Source organism: Tiliqua scincoides, chromosome 3 (assembly GCF_035046505.1).
Source record: "Tiliqua scincoides isolate rTilSci1 chromosome 3, rTilSci1.hap2, whole genome shotgun sequence".
NCBI lineage: Eukaryota > Metazoa > Chordata > Lepidosauria > Squamata > Scincidae > Tiliqua > Tiliqua scincoides.
Genome location: NC_089823.1, coordinates 79844548 through 79865707, shown reverse-complemented (window position 1 = coordinate 79865707; position 21160 = coordinate 79844548). Strand labels below are relative to the sequence as shown.

At 44.6% G+C, this 21160-nt stretch overlaps 1 protein-coding gene across 2 annotated transcripts in view; it reads left to right on the top strand.

Moving 5' to 3' along the window:
• Window positions 1-21160, top strand: part of GLRA2 (glycine receptor alpha 2) — a 135364-nt gene that overhangs the window by 100186 nt on the left and 14018 nt on the right. For both annotated transcript variants that reach the window (XM_066620771.1, XM_066620770.1), the window contains exon 8: window positions 14496-14645. In XM_066620771.1, coding sequence (XP_066476868.1) covers window positions 14496-14645 — 150 coding nt within the window. The remainder of the gene's footprint in view (window positions 1-14495; window positions 14646-21160) is intronic.

Sequence of the window (21160 nt, the reverse complement as noted above, 5' to 3'; positions counted from 1 at the left end):
CCACAGTCTGCACTAGCAGAGCGCCGGTGCAGAAGCACACCAGGATTATGCCACTAGTCACACATGTCTTGCATGATCAATAGACTGCTTTGTTCCAGTTAGAATGACATTCAGTGAGAAAAGTTGTTCTCAGATTGTACATCAGATTTTCCATGGGGGTGCAGGAAAGCAAGAAAAAGCAATAACAGAGTGGCAGACTACTTTTTCTCTGTCATTGTGAGCATGCTTAACATTTCATAAAAGAAATGTTTTATCACCTGATCACCTGATGTGATCATCTTTCAAAGCTGAACAATAAGTAAAGTTTAAGTGTGCGCTGTAACTAACAAGTTTTTGTGACAACAAGCAACTGAGAGACATCCATCATGGAGAGATAATGTGTGTGCTCATTGATACAAAGCACAATACAAGAGGGAATCTCATACCCAAGAGCTGGATTACAGCTGAGACCCTGTGCATCAAGACTTACAAACCCAGATCTAAAAAGACAGCTTCCAGTAGCTTAGGAAGGGGTTGGAGGGAGCCCAGCGGTTTGCACATCTTTTATCTGCTTTCCATAGAGCAGTGGTTCTCTGTGGTCCAGGGACCACAGGTGATCTGTGAGACCCTGAGAAGTGGTCTGCAAGGTCTCAGAAAAAAATGATCACCTTTGATCACTTCCAGTGTCTCACCAAGTGAGTGCTCCTCTATGGACCACTGAAGTATCGGCTTTGGGTGTAGGTAGTCCATTCTCCATCCTTTCTGGTGGTCTGTGCTTGCTGAAGTGCCAGCTGTGGGGGGTAGTACATTCTACACCCTTTCTGGTAGTCTGCGGATGAGTGCTCACTCTGCAAGATGCTTCCCCATGGACCACCAGAGAAGGCAGAAAATTGACCCCCCCCCCCTGCAGCTGACATTTCCAGTGTCTTGCCTATCACTCCCCAGTGAGCTAGCAAACTGAATTGTATTTTTTGTATGGTGGAGATGGAGGAGGTTGCATGTGGTCCATGACAATTCCAATGTTTTCCTTAGTGGTCCATGGGCTTCTAAAGGTTGTGAACCACTTCCAAAGAGGGAGCACTCAAATGAAGAGAAAGGAGTATTCTTTGTACTGTGTTAGCATCCACATGCAAAACACTTCCAAATGTTCTTCACTGTGAAGGGCATCTTGCAAATGGCACAACTGCTTTGCAAGTGCTGAGTTAAAAAAACAGCAAGTGGGACATGTGGAGTGGTGGGAGCGAATACACTTATGACTAGCATTTGGAGAGAATTTACTAGTGAAAAATCTCACCCGTTTCAGCCCACAACCTGGTGTCTTCAAAATCAGGTCCAATATGAGATGGGATTTGCCTTTGTGCTAGCTGGTCTTCCCTGCCTGTGACTCCATTCCTTGCAAGCCAAACACACACACACCTCTTACAGTTGAGAAAAGAGATAGATGGGGGCAAGGAGAATGCACCAAGCCTGAAGGGGGTGGCAAAATCCCCAGGCTTAGCCTTAAGACCCAGGCTTTCAGGGGGCTCAGGCCATGACAAAACAACCTATACAGTGAGCCCTCTGTATCCATCTTGACCCAGATCCAATGCCAGCTCTCAGCACCTGTGGAACTCACTAGAGACCAGTGAGGCCTTTCCATTTTCTCTTTAACTGGAAAGGATACCCCACAGCATACTCAGGGAGATTGTTTTGTATCAAGGAGTATTTGATTTATAGGGTTTTTTAAGATCTCAATCACTGCATCAGAAGGCAGAGAAAACTGCAAATCCAATGCTCCTGGGTAGAAAACAAGTGACATTCAAGCTCAGGAAAGGCTGGAAAGGTGGTCTCTAGTGAGCTACCCTGTGCTACCAATTATCCTCTCACTTCTGAAAGGTAACGTGCAAATTTTGATGAGGGAAACCAATGAGAGCATATATTCTGTGCCATTGCATGTATTCTTGCTAGCATGGGGTCACCGAGAACAGCATATTGCGACCATCACTGGGCAAATTGTATGCTGCAAGGAAAAGTTTTCGGGGAGGAAACAGTGGGCAAAGCAATCTACCTTAGATGCTCTCTTGAACAAGAAGGGTGAGAGCCCAATCCTATGCAGGTCTACTCAGAAGTAAGTCCCATTAAAGTCAATGGGGCTTACTCCCAGAAAAGGGTGGATAGGATGAGGCTGTGAGTCTTCTTGCAGTTCCTAAGGATGAATCTGGTTTGACCTCCCAGGGGTAGCTCCTCCCATCATTTTCCATCCCTACTACATAGGAGGTGTGATGGCAGTGGTGGTTGGTTATGTAGCAAGTTCTAACCCACTGTGCTGGCAAGCAGAGTATTCCAAGTACATCTTCATTAGAACAGTGGTATGGTTATTGCCTATCTTCATTTCACACAACCATTTTCCAGGAGCACATCTATGCTGCTAAAAGAGCCATTGCTGTATTGTCCTGAAATCTGATTCCATTCCAGTAGTACCTTGGTTACTAAAATTCATTCAGCTATTCTGTTAAATATGGCTCTGGGATTGGTTCCGTTTAAAAGCAAATTATACAGCCCTCTTTTCTGGATATGTGCAGGTGCAAAAATGAAGGTGTGCATTCAGCACTAGCAACTGCAATGAGAGTGGATTTAAATTGTCCAGTTAAGTGTCTTGCACTTGCCATTGAAAACACAGGTGAAATTTGGAATTACTGCCACACCGCAGGTGACTCCAGTACATTAAGAAAAGACATTTCCCACACAGCCGCTTCTATAGTAGTCACAACTGAGTGAACCATTAAAAGTGATCCAGTTCATTGAACCAAATGAGAAGAGCCTAAAATTAGAAAAAATATGCCCAGAGCTATTGGCTTTAAAAAATAAAAATCAAACCATTCTTGATCTTTGTTGTTTATGATTAGGCCACAAAAAAGCCTCCTCCTTCATTTCTTTTTTATCATTTCAAGCCTTTAGCCAAACATGTAGATCGTTATGACTTTCTCCAAGGCGTAATGATGAAGGGAAGGGCATTTGTTTATTTCTTATGACTTGAGAGTCTTTCCGTATTAGCAATGAAGAAATTCAGGCCTTTGGTTAGTGACAATTGCCTTGGCGACACTAACAAGAACATCAGTGAGATGATGGAATGTGAGCAAATGAGGGATCCCATTATATTATGCTCACTACTGACCAAGCATCTTTTTCCCCGCTCCGCGTCTTGAAAAGGCCACTGTCTTATCTGCTCAGTGGGAACATCCTCACGCCAAAGGGGGGAAGGGCAGCTGGTGTTTCTTGAGTCATGCTCAGGCCTAGATGCAATCTGTGCAAACTGTGAAACCCTAGCCAAATTCTACATCTGCCATTGAAAGCCCATGTAGACACTGAATAGATTTTCAATTACAACCCCTATGTAATTGCCACAAACGTACTTTCACAGAGGCATGATTATTCGTAGGATTTGTGCCATTTGTTCATGTTTTGCTGATGTGCTTAATTCTGCTTGTATGTTCGCATGCATTCTGCATAATTCTACATGTACTCTACCTGAAAGAATATCATTCTATAGCTTGTATTCCTTCCTTCTGGTCCACTGTGTAATTGAAACTTCTTTGCAAGGGAGCAGTGTATGACTACTTAATCCTGCAGTACCCAAGAAGGCTTCTAGAATATTATACGCTGCACCTCCATGTGTGCATATGTTTCCAGCTCCTATGAGGTGTGATGAATGGTGACATTGTACGTAGGTTCTTGAGGCACATATGCATGTGTGATACAATGTACAATGTTCTCTGCTCTTTGCACTAGAATTTTCAGGTTCTGGATGTGTTTCCTGGTCCAGTTCAGTACTGGTCTATTATGGCTCAGATCTATCCAGAGTAATTTCTGCTATTCCATCAAGCCCAAATGTACATGTAATGTAACATCTTCGTTTGCATACACCACCAAGACAGTTACAGTAAAAATAGTTCTGTGCCCTCTCAATTCCCTACTTCACAGTCCTTCCCATTCAGAGTATAGTACACATATTTTTTTCAAAAAGGGAATCTTAGAGCAATTTTTAAAAATGTTATTTTTACAAGTGGTTCCACCTCTGTGGAAAATCTGACTATAGGCATCTGACTATAGGTATATAGACTAAATGGGTCCAGGAAGCTTTACTGGCTCTTTGCCTTGCTTCATCCCTTCCTGTTAAATTGGTCTTTGTTTTTCCCTGTCCCTACATAAGCTTTCCTATTAGCTGAAGACATTGGAAGAAGTTGACTATAGGGAGTAAAGAGGGACCAAAGATTTTCTGTCCGTGTGTCAATTTCTTGTCATAATCTCCACATAAAGAATCCTGTTCCCAGTATAAGATCACAATAATTAATTTTAGAAGCTTCTCTCAATTTTATCTCCAAGAGATATTCAGATCTATCTCTTTGTTCCTCATCTACTAAACACGATAGCTTTTTTTTTTTTTTTAAACCGGACACATTACTCCAGGTGTGGCCTTACCATAGATTTGTACAACGGCATTATAATACTAGCTGTTTTGTTCTCAATACCCTTCCTAATGATCCCAAGCATAGAATTGGCCTTCTTCACTGCCGCCGCACATTGGGTCGACACTTTCATCGACCTGTCCACCACCATCCCAAGATCTCTCTCCTGATCTGTCACAGACAGCTCAGAACCCATCAGCCTATATCTAAAGTTTTGATTTTTTGCCCCAATGTGCATGACTTTACACTTACTGACATTGAAGCGCATCTGCCATTTTGTTGCCCATTCTGCCAGTCTGGAGAGATCCTTCTGGAACTCCTCACAATCACTTCTGGTCTTCACCACTCGGAAAAGTTTGGTGTCATCCAAACGAACGTGAAGTGAAGTGAAGTGAAACGAAAGTGAAGTGAAAGTGAAGTGAACGAGTGGTGAAGAGTTGGCAACTGGCAATTCAGGAAAGGGCTGGGGCCCAAATCACACATATAGAGCCTCTTTCAGAAATGATGCTGAAAATGCATGGAGGGTAGCCAGATTCAATGGACCAGATCCATTGGACCAGATCCAATGGAAGACAGAGTGCCTATACCCTTAACCATTGTATAGAAGAGGAAATTTGGGCAGTTGCAGCTTTATAAACCCGTCCATGTTGTGCTGTACCTGCCCAAATTCCCTCTTCTATACAATGGTTAAAGGTATAGGCACCCTGTTCTCCATTGGATCTAGTCACCCTGATGGAGGAAGGGAAGCAAAACTTATCCCTTTAAGGGAGCAGCTTGCACATGGGTAGCAGGGGAAAAGTTCTGCCCATAACTGCCCCTGAGAGGCATGAGGGTACAGTACAGACAAGTGACATTGTGCTGGTTTTTGTTCAGCCAAAACCCAGATCCTCCAAATAACTCGTGGAAGAGCATTTTTCAGGACCTCAAAAGTAATGCTTGGAAAAAGCAGCACAGTTCATTTGTCATCTGCACTGTGAATTCCTCAGAGAGGACTCTGACTTTTCCATGCATATCATACCTTATATGATTACATGGTGCCTTAACCAACAAATCATAGTAATCCTTGCAATAAGTAATCATAAATTCAATTGATTTCATTATTATCTTATCACTATGTTTGGTCTGTGCAGTACTTGCTAGTCCAGTGCTCTGAAGATTATCCCTGCAAATTGTTTCCAACAGATGGACCATTCTCTGAAAGGATTTTTTTTAAAGTCCAAATTGCAGTTTTCTTCAAATTACACTTGAACAAATGAGAGCACTTTCCCGTCCTTCACCACTAGCAAATTCAAGGTAACAGGGCTGGCCTGTTTCCATGCTAGGCGAGACCTTGACAGCGCTGGGGTTGTATTGCATACTTTTCAAACTTCCCTGGGGGTGGGGAATTTCAAGGCATTTTTACAAAATCTTCTTCAGAAAAGCTAGGGGGGAAAAATACTGTAGTATATTCTTCCTTTGATAGTTTTGAGTGATTTAATGTTTTGCAACTGGTAGTGCAGGTACAGTTGTTGCAAATCACTTATTACAAGACACGCTGCAAGCACATGTACTGACAGAGACCATTGCCAGTCATCAAAAAGTGGGCAGATTCTGCACCCACATAGATTCCTGGCTAATAAAATTTGCTGAAACCGAGACTGATTGGCCCATGACGTATCATAAAAGCAAGATGGTTCAGAGGCTGAGAGCTGCACATTAGAGCTGTGCTGGTGCTGACTGCTGATCACATCAGGGCAGATAAACTGGCACAGGGAGATTTTGTGGGTGTGGGGAGAAGTTTCTAGGTGGATCAGGAGAGAGCAGGGGGCAGAGACAGAGCTGAAGTGGCAAACACGCCCGCCAGATCCTATCTCCCCTTTTCCAACCTACCCTTCCCCCTTTCTCTTTTTAGACTTATGCCAGCTATATAGTTGGCATCGGCCCAAGGAGACTGATAGGCCATCAAGTGGCCTGCACAGAGGTAATGAAGAAATATTTTTCCTTACCCCTCTCAGGCCTCCTGGTTACCACCCCCCCCAAAGCATGCAATGCATGCTGCCATGGAGCTGCTGCATTAGCACAAATGATTGGGAATAGGATTGGGATAGGATAGGATGTTTAGGATTGTCACCCCAGTCAGAAAAACATAATAATTAGTTGTGCTTTCTGACAGGAATCTGTTTTCCCTGAGCTAAATAGAAAGAAAAGGTTTCTCTGTGTTGGTTTGTCTGGAGATGCTGCCAAAATTGTGGAAATTGAGCTTTATTGAGTGAGAACATTAGCTTTTAAAAGGCATGATTGGCAGTGGCGTTACCTCCCTGAAAGTATGCGCCACAGAGACAGGAAAAATTCACAATCATTAGTGTTAGAATTGGGGATAGGAGACAATGGAATCCTCCCTATTTTGAGAACCTCCTCTGAAAATAATATATAATACTGACTGTATGGGTCCTGTACTTTTTCAGTTCCTCTGCTTGTGCTCCTCACTATTAACATTCAGTTAGTTTCCTGCCTGGACACTGATCACTTTTATTTCATAGAGGAAGACTATATCCATGGAAGACTCTGAAATTTGGTCCCTGCAAAACTCACATGCTCTAAGGTAGCCATTTTCAACCACTGTGCCGTGGCACACTGGTGTCCCGCGAGTGGTCCACGGGTGTGCCACAGGAATTTGGGGGAAGGTTATTTATTAATAGGGCCAATGGGAGATGTGAGCCCCCACTGGCAGCATGGTGTGCCTTGTCAATTGACAAAAACCTGGTGGTGTGCCTTGACCATTTTAGGGCCTTGTCAGTGTGCCGTGAGATGGAAAAGGTTGAAAGTCACTGCTCTAAGGCAAGCCTGCATTCCTACCTTACATGATTGTATGCCCTGCATAATCATCAAGCCACAACAGATTGCAGGGATTACATCTCCCTACTGTGATGTACTGGTCAGTTCCAGGGCAGTAGAAAAAGAAGCGTGATAAGCAGCACCCCTCTTTATCCCCCAGTCCAGAATTATTGAACAGAATCCATAAAAGAAACAGCTGTCTAATGGGACTGCAGCTTCATCCTCTTCTGCTTTGTCAAGTGTGGGGAGACTCTACCCTCAGGGATGACTTCCGTGAACAGGTTTACTAGGGCACATCACAGGGATCCCCTATCTCCAAAAAGATTGCTCAGTCTTCTCCACCCCATCATTGGCTTCCATAAGATTCATGGTAGCCTACACATGGCATTAGCAAAATCTAGTGTTGCATGGTTACTCTAGTTTTTCTTAATCTTTTGTGCAACTTGCACATAGAGTAAGAAAATGTAGCCACTGTGCAACTCTAGATTTCCCTAGTGGTGGACCTGGGGCAGAGGCGGGGGGGGGGGACAAAAGCCCTGAGTGCCGTGCTAGCTGCACTTCCGCCGCTGCCGCCTCCACCTTGCCCCACCCCACCTGCCTGTCGAAGACATTCCACAGGCAGGTGAAGCCCCACGTGGTGCTTGGCAGGATGCAAAAAGCCTTCTGAGGCTTTTTTTGTTGAAACACCAGAAGCATTTTCTGTTGGAAAACTGGGAGTTTTATCAGGAAACCAGAAGTATTGTTTAAAACAGCACGAGAAGCCTCAGAAGGCTTTTTGAGCTGTGCTTTGTGCCGCACGAGGTTCCGTGAGCCTCAGTGAGTATCCTGGGGAGGGGATAGAGGGCAGCATGATGGAGGGGGGGGCAGCATGATGCGAATCTGACCCAGTACGCAATGAGACTAGGTCCATTACTGGATTTCCTGAATAAACTTTTAGGTTTTTGCAAGTCCAGGAGCCACCTAGGAGCCATCTTGGTTGTCCCTAGGGAGGGAGGACACACACTCACAGGCACTTCCTTCTCCTTTTTCTTTCCCAAAGGCCCATGAGTCCTGCTCCCACCATTTGGGAGCAAACCAGGGCAGAGAGAGTAGAAGGGGGAAGAACTGGGAAGCTGGGGGAAAGTGGGACAAGCCAGGAGGACAAGTCAGATGGGGAACAGGATGAGTCAAGTTTGGGGGAAATGCTTGGGGTGTGTTCATGTGCTTTATATGTGGAGAGATTGGGAGCCAGGAGGACAAACTGGGGTGCATCATGCCAAAAGGCAGTGGGCATGTGTATGCGGGTACCCAGAGTCAGGGATGTATTATATTGGCAACTCTGTAAAAAGATACAGATCAGCATTTGTGACCAGGAGGCCCACAGAGGTATGTTTAGTTTATGAATTATCAAAGAAATAGGAAAGGCAGTGGACCATAAAATAGAAACGAACATTACAAGAGCCTAATTTAACTATTAAGATTAAAAGGGTTGGCTTGGGAAAGGATGCTTCTCCAATGCTTGATAATCCAGTCCCCAGCTATATTTGTGATATTAAGAACTAAATTGGGGGGGGGGGCGAGAATTAAAAAAAACTAACATCTCAGTTACAATATGATGATATCTAAAGATCTGTGAAGTATGAAAAAAGGAGGAACTCTACGAAATCAAAGTAGCATAAGGCCAGGAAAAAAGTTTAACGGGATCATGGATTTATTTGCTTTGTTACAGTGAAAATTAGACCAATTCAATCCAGAAACTTTTAACGTGCCATATTGTTTTCCTTTATTAATCTAGTCAAATGTAATCTGACCCTCCTTGTTTCCTTTATCAATTGTGTTTCCTTCATCAATTGAACTATCTAGTTCTTTGCATTAGCTAATATACTGTCACAGCACTTGGCCTAAATCAGTGGTTTCAACTGTGGGTCCAGAACCCAACAGTGCATCGTGATCCAAATTTTGTTGGGTCAAGAAACTGACAGGGCAGATTAGGCTATGTGCATTGAAGGGTAAACAAGCTGCTACTTGGCGGGCAGTGCTGCCCAGTTACCTTTATAGCCACCCCTTTGGCATTTCTAAATCAGGCAGCAACTTCTAGGGCCGCTAAAAAGTTTTGGAACCAATCATCTTCAAAAAAACAGTAACCCAAAGGCACTGTAACTGCCATGTTATAGAAATAAAATTTATGACTAGATAGATGGCAGACATGTGCCTCATGTTTGGCCATATATGAAGAATGTGTTCACTAGAAACATTGAGGGTGACATCTAGTAACACCTGCAATTTACAGGTGCTTATGAAACACTCAGGACAGTAGTAGAGCCCAGACCCTGATGAACATATATTTGGAGGAAACTAGTACAGGGGGTCCCCATATCTATGGTTTTAGGTATCCCCAGATTGGGTACACAGGGCCCACTGTGTGCTCTCTCTGGAGTTATTTTAATTCCTTATAATGCCTCCCAATGCCTTATAAGGAATTAAAAACATCACAGTTTTATCATTAAACTGGAAGTCATATTTTTTCGCCTTTTTGGCCAATGGCTGCAGGCAGTAACACCCAGCCTCTGTGGGCCTCAGAAGACCCTCCAGAGGTGAGGGGAGCCTAGCTCCCCTCTCCTCTGGGGGGTGGGGAGGCCTCCCTGGTTAGTCACAGTTTCACTTAACCACAGGGGATTCCGGAATGGTACAGATACCTGGTCACACCTATACTTCAAGAATGCCATGTAATAGATTTTTGCAAGAAAATCCTTTTCAGGTCATACTCCTAACTCTGTCACATTACAGGGTTTATAAAATCTAGAAAGGTTTTGTTACCAGCAATTATTGCTGTTGTGACTTGGCATTGAGCTTAGCTTATATAAATTTAAACTTTATATAGAACTGTCATAAATGACATGCAATGTTTCATGACCAATACTTGGCTCCACTACTTAGCTTTACACCTGCATGAGTGAGGGAGTGAAACAAACTAAAAATATCTTCCATCTAATGAATGCCAGACATTCTGCTAAAATGGTTACACTCCCTCTGAAAACACAATTCACAGCACAAGCCTAGGCATGTCTACTCAAAAGTAACTCCCATTGCGTCCAATGGTACATACTCCTGTGAAAGTGAGTATAGGATTGCAGCCTTCAACTCGAAATCAGGGTCTGTAACCAGAAATTCCAGCCCTAGCTGTGAGTGGGACATTATCCTTATTAAACTTCCTTAAGATGCCAGGTCTTTAATGGTGATGCTTTTTGAAGTGCTTTCTTTCTGCTTCCCAGTCCATGTCTAATTCAGAAACATACATCTTCTTCCCCATCCTTAGTTTCCCATCCCACCTTCCCCTCTCTTTCCCCTCCAGATTAAAACTAATAATTTTGATAGCCTTCTTTGCACCTTTGTTCTTTGTACAAGATGCAGGGTTCTTTGTGCCTTTCCCCATAATATCCTTTTGGAGATGGCACAAACTGAATCTCATCCTGTAGTATCTCTTGTGTCTGCGCTGTGTGCATGCCTCGCTTCCCTCCTTACTGATCACTTCTATCAGCAATCTGCACACATTTGCTGTCTGAGGTTCCAGCTGCCATTGAGAGAGATAAGAGCACAAAGGAAAGAGATAAGTGTGCTGCTACTTCTTTTAGCTGCACAGGGCTTCTATTAGGCTTCCAGTATAGCTGCCACACAGCTTCCAGTGGCCCACAAGCCCAGCATGCTCAAGGTTACAATACAACACAGAGTGTTGTGAAGTATAGTGGAAAGCCAGTTAGATACACTGGCCAACAAATCCAGTTTTACCCTCTTAGAAGCTAAAGGTCAATATGAGAGTTGCCCTCCATAAGAGGTGACATATACAATAGTAATCTTGCACACACCAGTGAGAATTTTGCTGATGGTTGCTATAGAGGAGGAGAAATTTCCTACCCAGGGTATAATGTTTTATTTACTACATGGCACTGAGAATAGTGCTATATGTGGTCTTTCCACATAAATCTATAGGCCGTGCTCTTGGAATAGTGAACTGAATTGGATGGGATGCTGAACTGGACAGTACACTGGTTAATGAGATGAAAGAGGCATATCTGGGAAGGTGACTTAGGGACAGCTTTAGCCCCCTGAAAAATTTCACTTGCCTTGCAGACACTCATTTGGCTTTCTTTGAACATTGTCAGAAGTTTCTCCTTGAAATTTGCTTTGAGTGTTACTGTTTTGAGATGTCAGTGCCAGTCTGGAAAATATATCTGCAGGGCACATACATACTACTTCTCATTGAACAGCTGTCTGTCTGCACTAGAGGTGGAAGAAATCATAAAAGGTCACATATGGGGTCACTTCAAGTGCTTGCAAGTCTGAAAGTCATGGGTTTGGGTACGTTTGGTGCCCTCTATTCCATGTACCAGTGCAAATGTAAAGCACCTCCTGCAAACAATGCACTGAAAAACAAAAACTGGGACTTTCGGCTTCAGGAGCAACCATAGAAGCTGAACCAAATGTGTTGATGGAGTGACATCAGGGCAGTAGGATAGAGCTAAAATAATCCAGCTAACACTGCAACTGTGCTAATATAACATAGAACTGCAGTTTCAGTGGCAGGAAGGCAAAGTCAGGGCTTCCTTGATTATTTTGCCCTTAGTGCCTTTATTCACACTAGCAAAGGATTTGGTCCATCAGAAATGCTGATCCTTATGACTTCACTTCTAAAAATGAGATGACTCAGAACACCTTCAAGGTGTTTGTGCATCCTTAATAAGGTGGATGAGTTTATAGTAGGAAAGGAAGGAGGACTGGAAGCTACACTGTAAAAGCTATGAAGGCCCTGTAAAATATAATCAGAAGAGCTCACAAAGAATACCAAGCTCATCTACATTTGAATTAGGACCAAACTTCCTGTGTTTAAAGTTGAAGGTGACTTATTCACTTCCAAGGGGAAGCATATTGTCTGGGGGAAAAATAAAACATGAAAAGATTGGGGTGAGATGAAACCCACCAGAGTTTTGCTTATTGTGTTTCCAGAAACCAAAGAACAGCTCAAAAGCAAAATCATGCCACTACCTGCCCTCTATAGTTACCATATCATAATGGGATTCTCTCCTCTTATCCTTCCTTCCTGAAGCCCAGGAGAAGGAGATGCAATATACCTGTTGATGCTCCTACAATTTCTATTATCTGCTGCTCTTTTTTTTTTAAAGAAGGTTTTCATCAAAGCCAGCCATGTGGCTTGGAGGAGGAATGTCATGGGCAGCACAATCCTAACTTGTGTTGGATTGGGGAGACCTGCTCTGCTCAGCCTGGGACAAGTGGAATCCCTTCCCTTTACCCCAGGAAGGGCCACTGCAGCCCTAATGGGTCTACTCGGTTTGCACCATCTAAAGAGGTGGCACAGATCCAAGCAGCCTGAAGCTGCCCTGGGCTGCCCAAGAACAGGGTCAGGATCTGACATAACTGCTGGGTCCTGCTTACCTCATGCACACCCACATGCCCGCCCACTGCCCACCCTCCCCCTCCCCTGGAACGCCTCCTCCTCACCCTCCCCACACAGACCCCCATGCTGGCCGAGCTCAGCTGGCATGGACTCCCCTTCCTCTGCCACCACAGAGACTGGATCTGGCCTCTGCAGGCTGGTGCAGCTTCGTGTGTCAGCGCAGCTGACTTCTGAGGAGGTGGAAACATACTTTATGGCACTTTTGTGATGCTCCCGGGCTGGCACAAGAGATTTGTGCCGGCCTCGCACAATCTTAGGATTGTGCCCTGAGTGTCTTCGTAGCCTCCAACTGTGCCTGCCATTGTGGCCCAGCCAAAGCAAAGTACTTTATCCTGTGTTTGCTTATATGGAAATAAATCCCACTGTTTGGTCACTGCTGAACAGCAGTTGTGGGGACTCCTCTGGCCACTCCCTATCTCCACCACTACCACCACCATGCAGTGCTCACCGGGAAAGGGATGAGATTCCTTTTCCTTCTAGTTTTTACTCAGCAGTAGCAGCTTCTTATTACTGTTGATCACATCTCATCAGTTTCTGTTCTCAAGTAACAGCCCAAACCAATGCAACTCCCCAAGCAGCAATGCAGCAGTGGCATTGTGGCACACTCTGATCTTGTGTGGAGGGGAGGTTGCCGTTTGGAGGCCTCCTTGGGGTAAAGGACCTTCTGTTCCCTTGCCCCAGGGTAAGCCCATGCCAGGCCACCAGGTCTACTTGGACCTGTGCCAGCTCTGTAGCTGGAACAAGTTTTCATAGACCTGGGTTGGGTTATCAAGGCTGGGAAGGGGGTTAGGATATTGGTGGGCACCACTGCTGCCCCTTCCCAGTTCTGATCTCCCCCCCCCCATCTCCTTCACATTCTTCCCCCTCCTTGCCTCCCTCCAGTCCGCTGGTGCATGGAGCCAACTGCCTGATGCATGGCCATGAAGACTTGCATGTCACATTTTGCGGCAGCTAGAAAACACCTTACTCTGCTGGAATACTTGTTCCTACAGCATAAGACTTGAAAAAGACTGGGCTGTAAATGTATAGGATTGCTTTTTTAGAACCATTCTTGAATTAAGTGATAGACTGAGATTGAAGGTTCCACACCATACTACTGCAGACCACTGATGTGGGATCCTATTTTTTTCATGCTCCCCTGTATGAAGCCAGATGTTTTCCCTGCTTGTAGGGAGCCTACGTGGGAATTTCTTTTAGGGCTAAGTCAATAGAGCTTGAATTGTTTTGTGTGTGTTTTTTTCTTTTCTGTGAGTCTTACTTTTCTTCTTGGCACCATTTTCTGTTGTTGTTTTTGCCCTCCTCAACCTCTTTTGACCACACTTCCATTTAATCCTATGGATTGTGTGACCTAATTGATTTTGGTAATGATGTCATAAAGATATGGCATCCAATGTGATGATGTCATGCATCCTCACAGATCAAAATGTGTGGGTCATCACATTAAATGAAATTAACAGGAGTGTGGGCAACAGAGACCAAAGACTGACACGATGAAGAACAAAAATGACACAGAGAAGACGCATCGGTGAAGGGACCAAAACAGTGAACCCAAAACAGTGTGAGTGCTTGGAGCATGTGTGGATATCTTCTAACTGTCTGTTTGGCTGCATCTAATTTACTATTTTTGAAGCAAACATCAAGATTAGAGAGCAGCAGAACACCCCTGCTTTTTATTACAGTGGGATGTCTAGTTCTCTGCACAAGCCCATTTCTAACTATAGATATTTTCTGACTTCATTTTGTACCAATCTGTCATTCCTTGTTGCAAGATGCCATGTTTCTGATGTCCCATCTCCTTTGTCTTGTAGGTCTCCTATGTAAAAGCTATTGACATCTGGATGGCTGTGTGTCTTCTCTTTGTGTTTGCTGCCTTGCTCGAATATGCAGCAGTGAATTTTGTGTCCAGGCAACACAAGGAATTTCTGAGGCTTCGGAGAAGGCAAAGGAGGCAAAACAAGGTACAATGCCCTACCCTCTGTGCAATCATGATGGTCTTTCAGAATAATTGGCTGCACACTGTGATTTCTGCCCTTAAGGACCTAGGACATACCCACATCTTTATTTCCTCACATTTTTAGTCAATTTAAATAAATCCTTATTGAAAAGAGTTCATTTGCTGTCCATTCTGTGTCTATCTGAGTTCAAGCTGAAACCGAGAGGTTTTTCCTATTTGCAAAACAAATCAAAGTATACGTTTCCATAGATGACTATTCAGATTTGAATGGACTTCATGCAAATTCAAGACATTTATCCAATTTCAGTTTTGCCACAAATATTCATTTCACCTTTAGTTCAACTGTCCTGTAGGCACCAGTCTTCCTCATCTCATTCATTCCAGCATTGTTTACTTCTAATGGTGCAGCTGGCCTTAGATTCTGCTATAGCTGCTATGGCATAAACCATGTTTTCTTTGTCGTAGCTGAAGTGCCTCTATTGGATTGGGTTGGAGTTTTGGAAGTTCTTTCTTGCCTCAAATCCTACCAACAAATATCTACTTGTTCTGAGTTGTATTGCTTTTGATTTTCCTATTACATTTACCACCTGTCTTCCTCAGCAAGAAACTATATATATAAGCCGTCCTAACCATACTATTTCAGCTGTCCTTTGCTTTAATTTGACTTTCATAGTCAGTTCAAATTATTTCCTTTTGAATTGCTTGCTTCACATAGGTTCACTCTAATATTCTTCTCTAATTGTGCCATTCTTATTTTTTTTTGTTTTGCTTTATTTTATATACCATTGCATCATTTCCATTCTTGCTGCTGCTATCTGTTCTGACAAATCTGGGAACAGGCACAGACTGTGACTGTTGGAAATGAAAGTGTCAAGTCGGTACGACGCATGAATGGCTTGCGGACCAAAGAGTCTTCAACTTACGGGACAGTGAATCAGATCAGCAATCCGAGTTTCAGGGTAAAAACAGAGAGAGAGAGAGAGAGAGAGAGAGAGAGAGAGAGAGAGAGAGAGAGAGAGAGAGAGATGTTGTATGAAAAGTCATAAATTGGCAGTGACCAATATTTATGGCATAGTGTATAGTCAAACCCATGTATAAGACAGGATGCTGGTTTGACTGTATGAGCATCTTGGTATACATTTCTAACCCTTGTGCCCTGTGTTTCTACAAGTAACCCTTGACCACTTTAATAATAATACCACTGCCACTTTTACAGTGGGTTAGCATGTATGAAGGTAAGTTTATTTGAGTTGATTTACAATTGCAGTTTGGGGGTTTCACTTGCCCTTAAGCTGCAGGTTCACAGCTTCAGAGGTTCTCCTTCCAGATGTGCAGATACTCTTGGAGCGCTTTTTACTAGTATCAGCTGACATGGCAGCTATGTGCTTTGTTGAGGAAGGCAGATTTGGCCGTGATCATGTATGTTGTGGCTTGTAGCCAGATCCTTTGTTCTGCTGCTAACACATATTCAGAAAGTGCTCCAAAAAGTGTGGAGCCTGCAATACTCAAGAAAAGTATTGTTTTTTACACAGTAGTATTTTAAAAGTATTGTTGTTTTACTTATTTACATAGTTCCATCAATGTCCATGGTGCTTTATTCAGAATGTTACATGTCCCTGCCCTGAAGGATTTATAGTCTAGGCAGACACAAGGGGACAACAGAGGAAAGAAAGAGAAATGGAGGTGGGATAAGCAGGGGAAAAATATATTATTGTCTCAGTGACACAAGCTTAACACTACTTTCTGTTGGGAACGGGGATTAAAGTGCCTAAACCTTTGCCAAAAAAGTGAGTTTTACAAAGGAATTTATTTATTATTTATTTATTTATTTATAGAATTTATATCCCGCCTATCTGTCCCAGTAAAGGGCACTCGAGGCGGCTTACAAAAGGAATCATATAAAAGCATAAAATATATAAATATGTATAAAAATAAAACATTTAAAAACAATAAAACACAATAAACCTGGAACCCAAAATAAATAAATAAATAATAATAAAAGCCATGCCTTGTGTCAGCATTAAAAGGCTTCTTTCAATAAAAAGGTCTTAAGCCCCCGTCAAAAGGATTCTAAAGAGGGAGCTGTTCTCAGTTCCAGTGGAGGGATTTCCACAGATAGGGAGCCACCACCAAGAAGGCCCTCTTCTTGCTGCTAGCCCCCTCACCTCCACTGGTGACGGCACAGTCAGAAGGGCCCCCTCTGATGACCTGAGAGGATGGATTGGATTGGATTGTATGGAAGGAGGTGGTCCCTCAAATACCCTGAACCTGAGCCGTATAGGGCTTTAAAAGTTAAAACTAGCACTTTGAATTCAGCCCAGAAACAAACTGGCAGCCAGCGTAGCTGCCAAAGCAGCAGTCTGACTGAGTCGAACCAGTGAACTCCAGCAACCACACAGACAGCCGCGTTCTGCACTATTTGTAGTTTCTGGACCATCTTCAGAGGCAGCCCCATGTAGAGCGCGTTGCAGTAGTCTAATCTGGATGTCACTAGGGCATGGGTCACGGTGGCCAGGTCTGAACTACTCATGTATGCTCATAGCTGGCGAATCAACCAAAGCTGAACAAAGGCTCCCCTGGCCACAACCACCACCTGGGAATTCAGGAGCAGCTGCAGATCCAGGATCACCCCCAAGTTGCAGACCTGCTCCATCAGAAGGAGTGCAACCCCATTCAAAGCAGGATAGTAGTCCAATACCCGAGTCCTCCAGGAGAACCTCTGTCTTATCAGGATTCAATTTCAGATTGTTCACCCACATCTAGCTCCCAACAGCCTCCAGACAGCGGTCCAGAACTTGACTGCCTCCTTGGAATCAGGAGGAAGGGAGAAAAAGAGCTGGGTGTCATCAGCATATTGATGGCACCCTACCCCAAACCTCCGAATGACCTCTCCCAGTGGCTTCATGTAGATGTTAAACAACATGGAGGACAGAATGGAGCCTTGTGGCACCCCACAACTAAGAGGCCAGGATGCCGAACAAGCATCCCCAGCACCGCCTTCTGGGATTTGTCAGCTGGGGAAGGAATGGAACCACTGCAGGACAGTGCCTCCAAGCCCCAACTCAGTCAACTGACACAGAAGGACACCATAGTCGATGGTGTCGAAGGCCACTGAGAGGTCCAACAGGACTAACAGGAACGCACTACCCAAGTCTATTCCCCGGTGCAGGTCATCCACCAAGGCAGTCTCTGTCCCAAACCCTGGCCTGAAGCCAGACTGAAAAGGATCCAGATAATCAGCTTTATCCAAGACCCCCTGGAGCTGGGACGCCGCCACCTGCTCGATCACCTTAGATAGATTTAGAGGAAGTAAGAGAAGAAGAATCGTGCATTGGCTCTGGGAGGCTGTTCAAGGTCTAAAGGGCAGCAAGGCAGAAAGGAGTAGACATTTGAGGGAGGCAGTGGCATTGCTAGGGGGTTGCGGGGGGATGTGGGCCACACTGGGTGATATGCATGGGGTGTGATGCAGATGGGCGGGGTCACTGGACCAGTGACGTCACTGGAGGGAGCAGGATACGTTCAGTTTTTGAGAATTGTAGAACTGGTTTTGTATGTTTCCCACGAAGAATAAACTCAAAAGGGAGATGAAAGAAATGAGCATTTGGTGTTAGATGGTTCCTGCACCAATATGGCACACAGCATGGGATGCAAGAGTGATTCTTAGGCCCAAACCAAACGTGCACTTATTCCATGGGAAAATACATCTGTGAGTCACATCCATGGGTTTCAACTCACATTGAATTTGCCAGAATGGCACTTCCAGTCATGTCCAGGAGGTCCTCTGAAGCCCTTCTTGTGGATTTCAGTATCCATGGAAATCAGTATCTGGGGAGGGGGGGGCGATGTCCTGAAATGAATCCCCTGCAAATACTGAGGACTCACTCTATACACTTGTACAGGTTGTGGTCTGGTCGCCTTGTCCAGGGCAGCCCTCTCTGTTTGCTTATGCTGGGGACACACACCAGCATTTCCCCATGCGCACACAAGTCAAACATCCTCTGCCCCATGCTGTCACTCACCTAGTCCGAAGAGCTGCAGCATGGGTGGAGAAGTGTGCCAAACACTCCTCAAAAGGAATTTTCCCAGGGATTTCATTGCAAGGGAAACATAAGCTTTTGTGATCAAAGGAAGAAACACAGTTCAAACTGCAAAGTCTTTATTCTATTTTCCCTGAATAATTCAGCAAGCTATTGTCACATGCAGCAAGCCGAGCAAGACGCTGTCCTCCATTCCCCAAAAGGCTGAACCGACCTTTTCTGTTACAGTTGGCAGCATTTATTCTGATGTTAGCATGTTCTAACATTAATCCTTCAACTGATGCAATCAAGAGAGCCGGATCAAACTGGGTAGGACAGGGGTGTCAAACTCATTTCATACAGAGAGCCGAAGTTAGCATTCAGGACTCCTGCTGAGGGCCGGAAGTGATGTCATTAAGCAGAAAGTGACACATTAAGCAGCTAATGGCCTGAAGCCAGACCTTGTTCTCAAATAGAAACTCATTAACTGCAAATGACATAAGAAAAAAAAAGCAAATCTTAATCTTATTTCAAGATTTGGGTAAGCCCAATTTTCATGTGGGCTTCCGTTTCAGCGGTAACATCTCAGCAGCTGAGAGCCTGGGGGGCCACATCTGGCCCCAGGGCCTTATGTTTGATACCCCTGGGGTAGGAGGTGGGCTAGGATTAATTGGTTCACACATTTTTACTATGTTGAGTGGAAGCAATTGTGCAGTAGGTCAGGTGCTCCCATTAACACACACCCTACACCAGAGTTTACCCAAACTGGGGCACTGTGACACACCAACCAAGGAAGCTCTGCAGCTTCCCCCTTAAGGGGCAGGGTGACAGCAACTGTGGCAATGCAATTGAGATGAAAGCACTGCTGATGGGGAGGGAAGGGGTTTTTCCAACTATCCTGGGGGTTGCTATGAGGGTCTGGGGAGCCTGCGACCGCCTCTGCAGACCTCCTGGCAGCTTCAAAGTGGTGTTAAAAGGGGGAAAAAACCACTTCCTGTTTTGCCACGAAACTGGAAGTTTTTTTTATTTTTTACTGCAGTTTGAAGCTTCCAGGAAGGCTGCATAGGGGATTGAAGACTTCCTGGACTCTCCAGAGAGCCATAGCAACCCCCAGGATAGTTGGAAAAATCCCTTCCTTTCCAAGCAGCAGAGCAATTGTCCTGATCGTGTTGCCACCCGTCCCCTCCCGCTTAAACACAGGTTCCCAAACTCTCCCTGAACCCTTTGGGAACCTCTGCCCTACATCACAAGTTCAGTGGCCATCTCTGTAAAGATAACAACAACAACAACAACAACAACAACAACAGGTATTTATATACCGCCTTTCTTGGTCTTTATTCAAGACTTTATTCAAGGCGGTTTACATAGGCAGGCTTTATTAAATCCCTATTAAATAGGGATTTTTACAATTTCAAAGAAGGTTCTTTCTTTCAAGAACGACTACATTTAAGGTGTTTCGTTCCGATCTGGCTTCACATTCTGGCCTCCATCCTCCCACACTCAGAGCAGATGGAATTGCTCGGCTTCAGCTTGTCAGCTGCTCCAAGGTCGCACGGTGCCAGTGGCCTCGAACTGGCGACCTTGTGGATGTTATCTTCAGGCAGACGGAGGCTCTAACCTCTAGACCAGACCTCCCTAGACCAGATGTCCTTCTCCCTTTAGACTACTCTAGAAAGTAGCTTTCCCACTTAGTAGCAGGTTTGGGAACTCTACTTGGACGACTCAGACTCAAGTCGCAAAAAATGCGCATTTTTCACTGACTTATTGACTTGTGAGTCACGTCCGTGGAAGACTTGGAAAAACACTCAAGTCAGGGCCTCCATGACTCGGCACTCATCCCCATGCATGCAGACGTGAGTCTGTGCCTGTGTCTAGGTGCATCTGGGTGTTGCTTACTGTTTTCGTGGTGTGAAAAACCTTGTGGGGCCAGAATTCAGACCAGGCGAGCAGCAGGGAGGTTCCAGCCAGGAGGCAGGGAAGACTTAATGTTTGTATTTGCATCTGAGCAGTGGCAGGGTGGGCAGCAGGAGCAGTGTCTCTGATAGGAAGGAAGGCATGGATGATCATTGGATGCAGGATGAAAGCTTTGGTATTTTCTTGGGCTGAGGGAGGGCAGAAGGAGGAGTCCAAGGGGGTTCTTGCCTTATGATTAGCTGCTTCTAAGACTGAATTAGGGCGCAATCCTAACTCCTTATGTCATTGATTTCCAGCACTGGCATAGCAGTGCCAATGGGACGTGTGCTGCATCCTGCAGTTGGGTGCCACTCACGGAGGCCTCCTCAAATGAAGGAAATGTTTGTTCCCTTACCTCAGAGCTACATTGCCCTTATGTCAGTGCTAGAAAGCACTGACATAAGGGATTAGGATTGTGTCCTTAGTCTATTATGGGCCAGTATCACAATATTATTCCAGTCATGCGGTACCAAAAAGATAAGCATCTATTGTAAACATACTTGCCAGTCAGCCTCATCTAGCCTTTCTGCCAGACAGAAGTTTTCTTTGT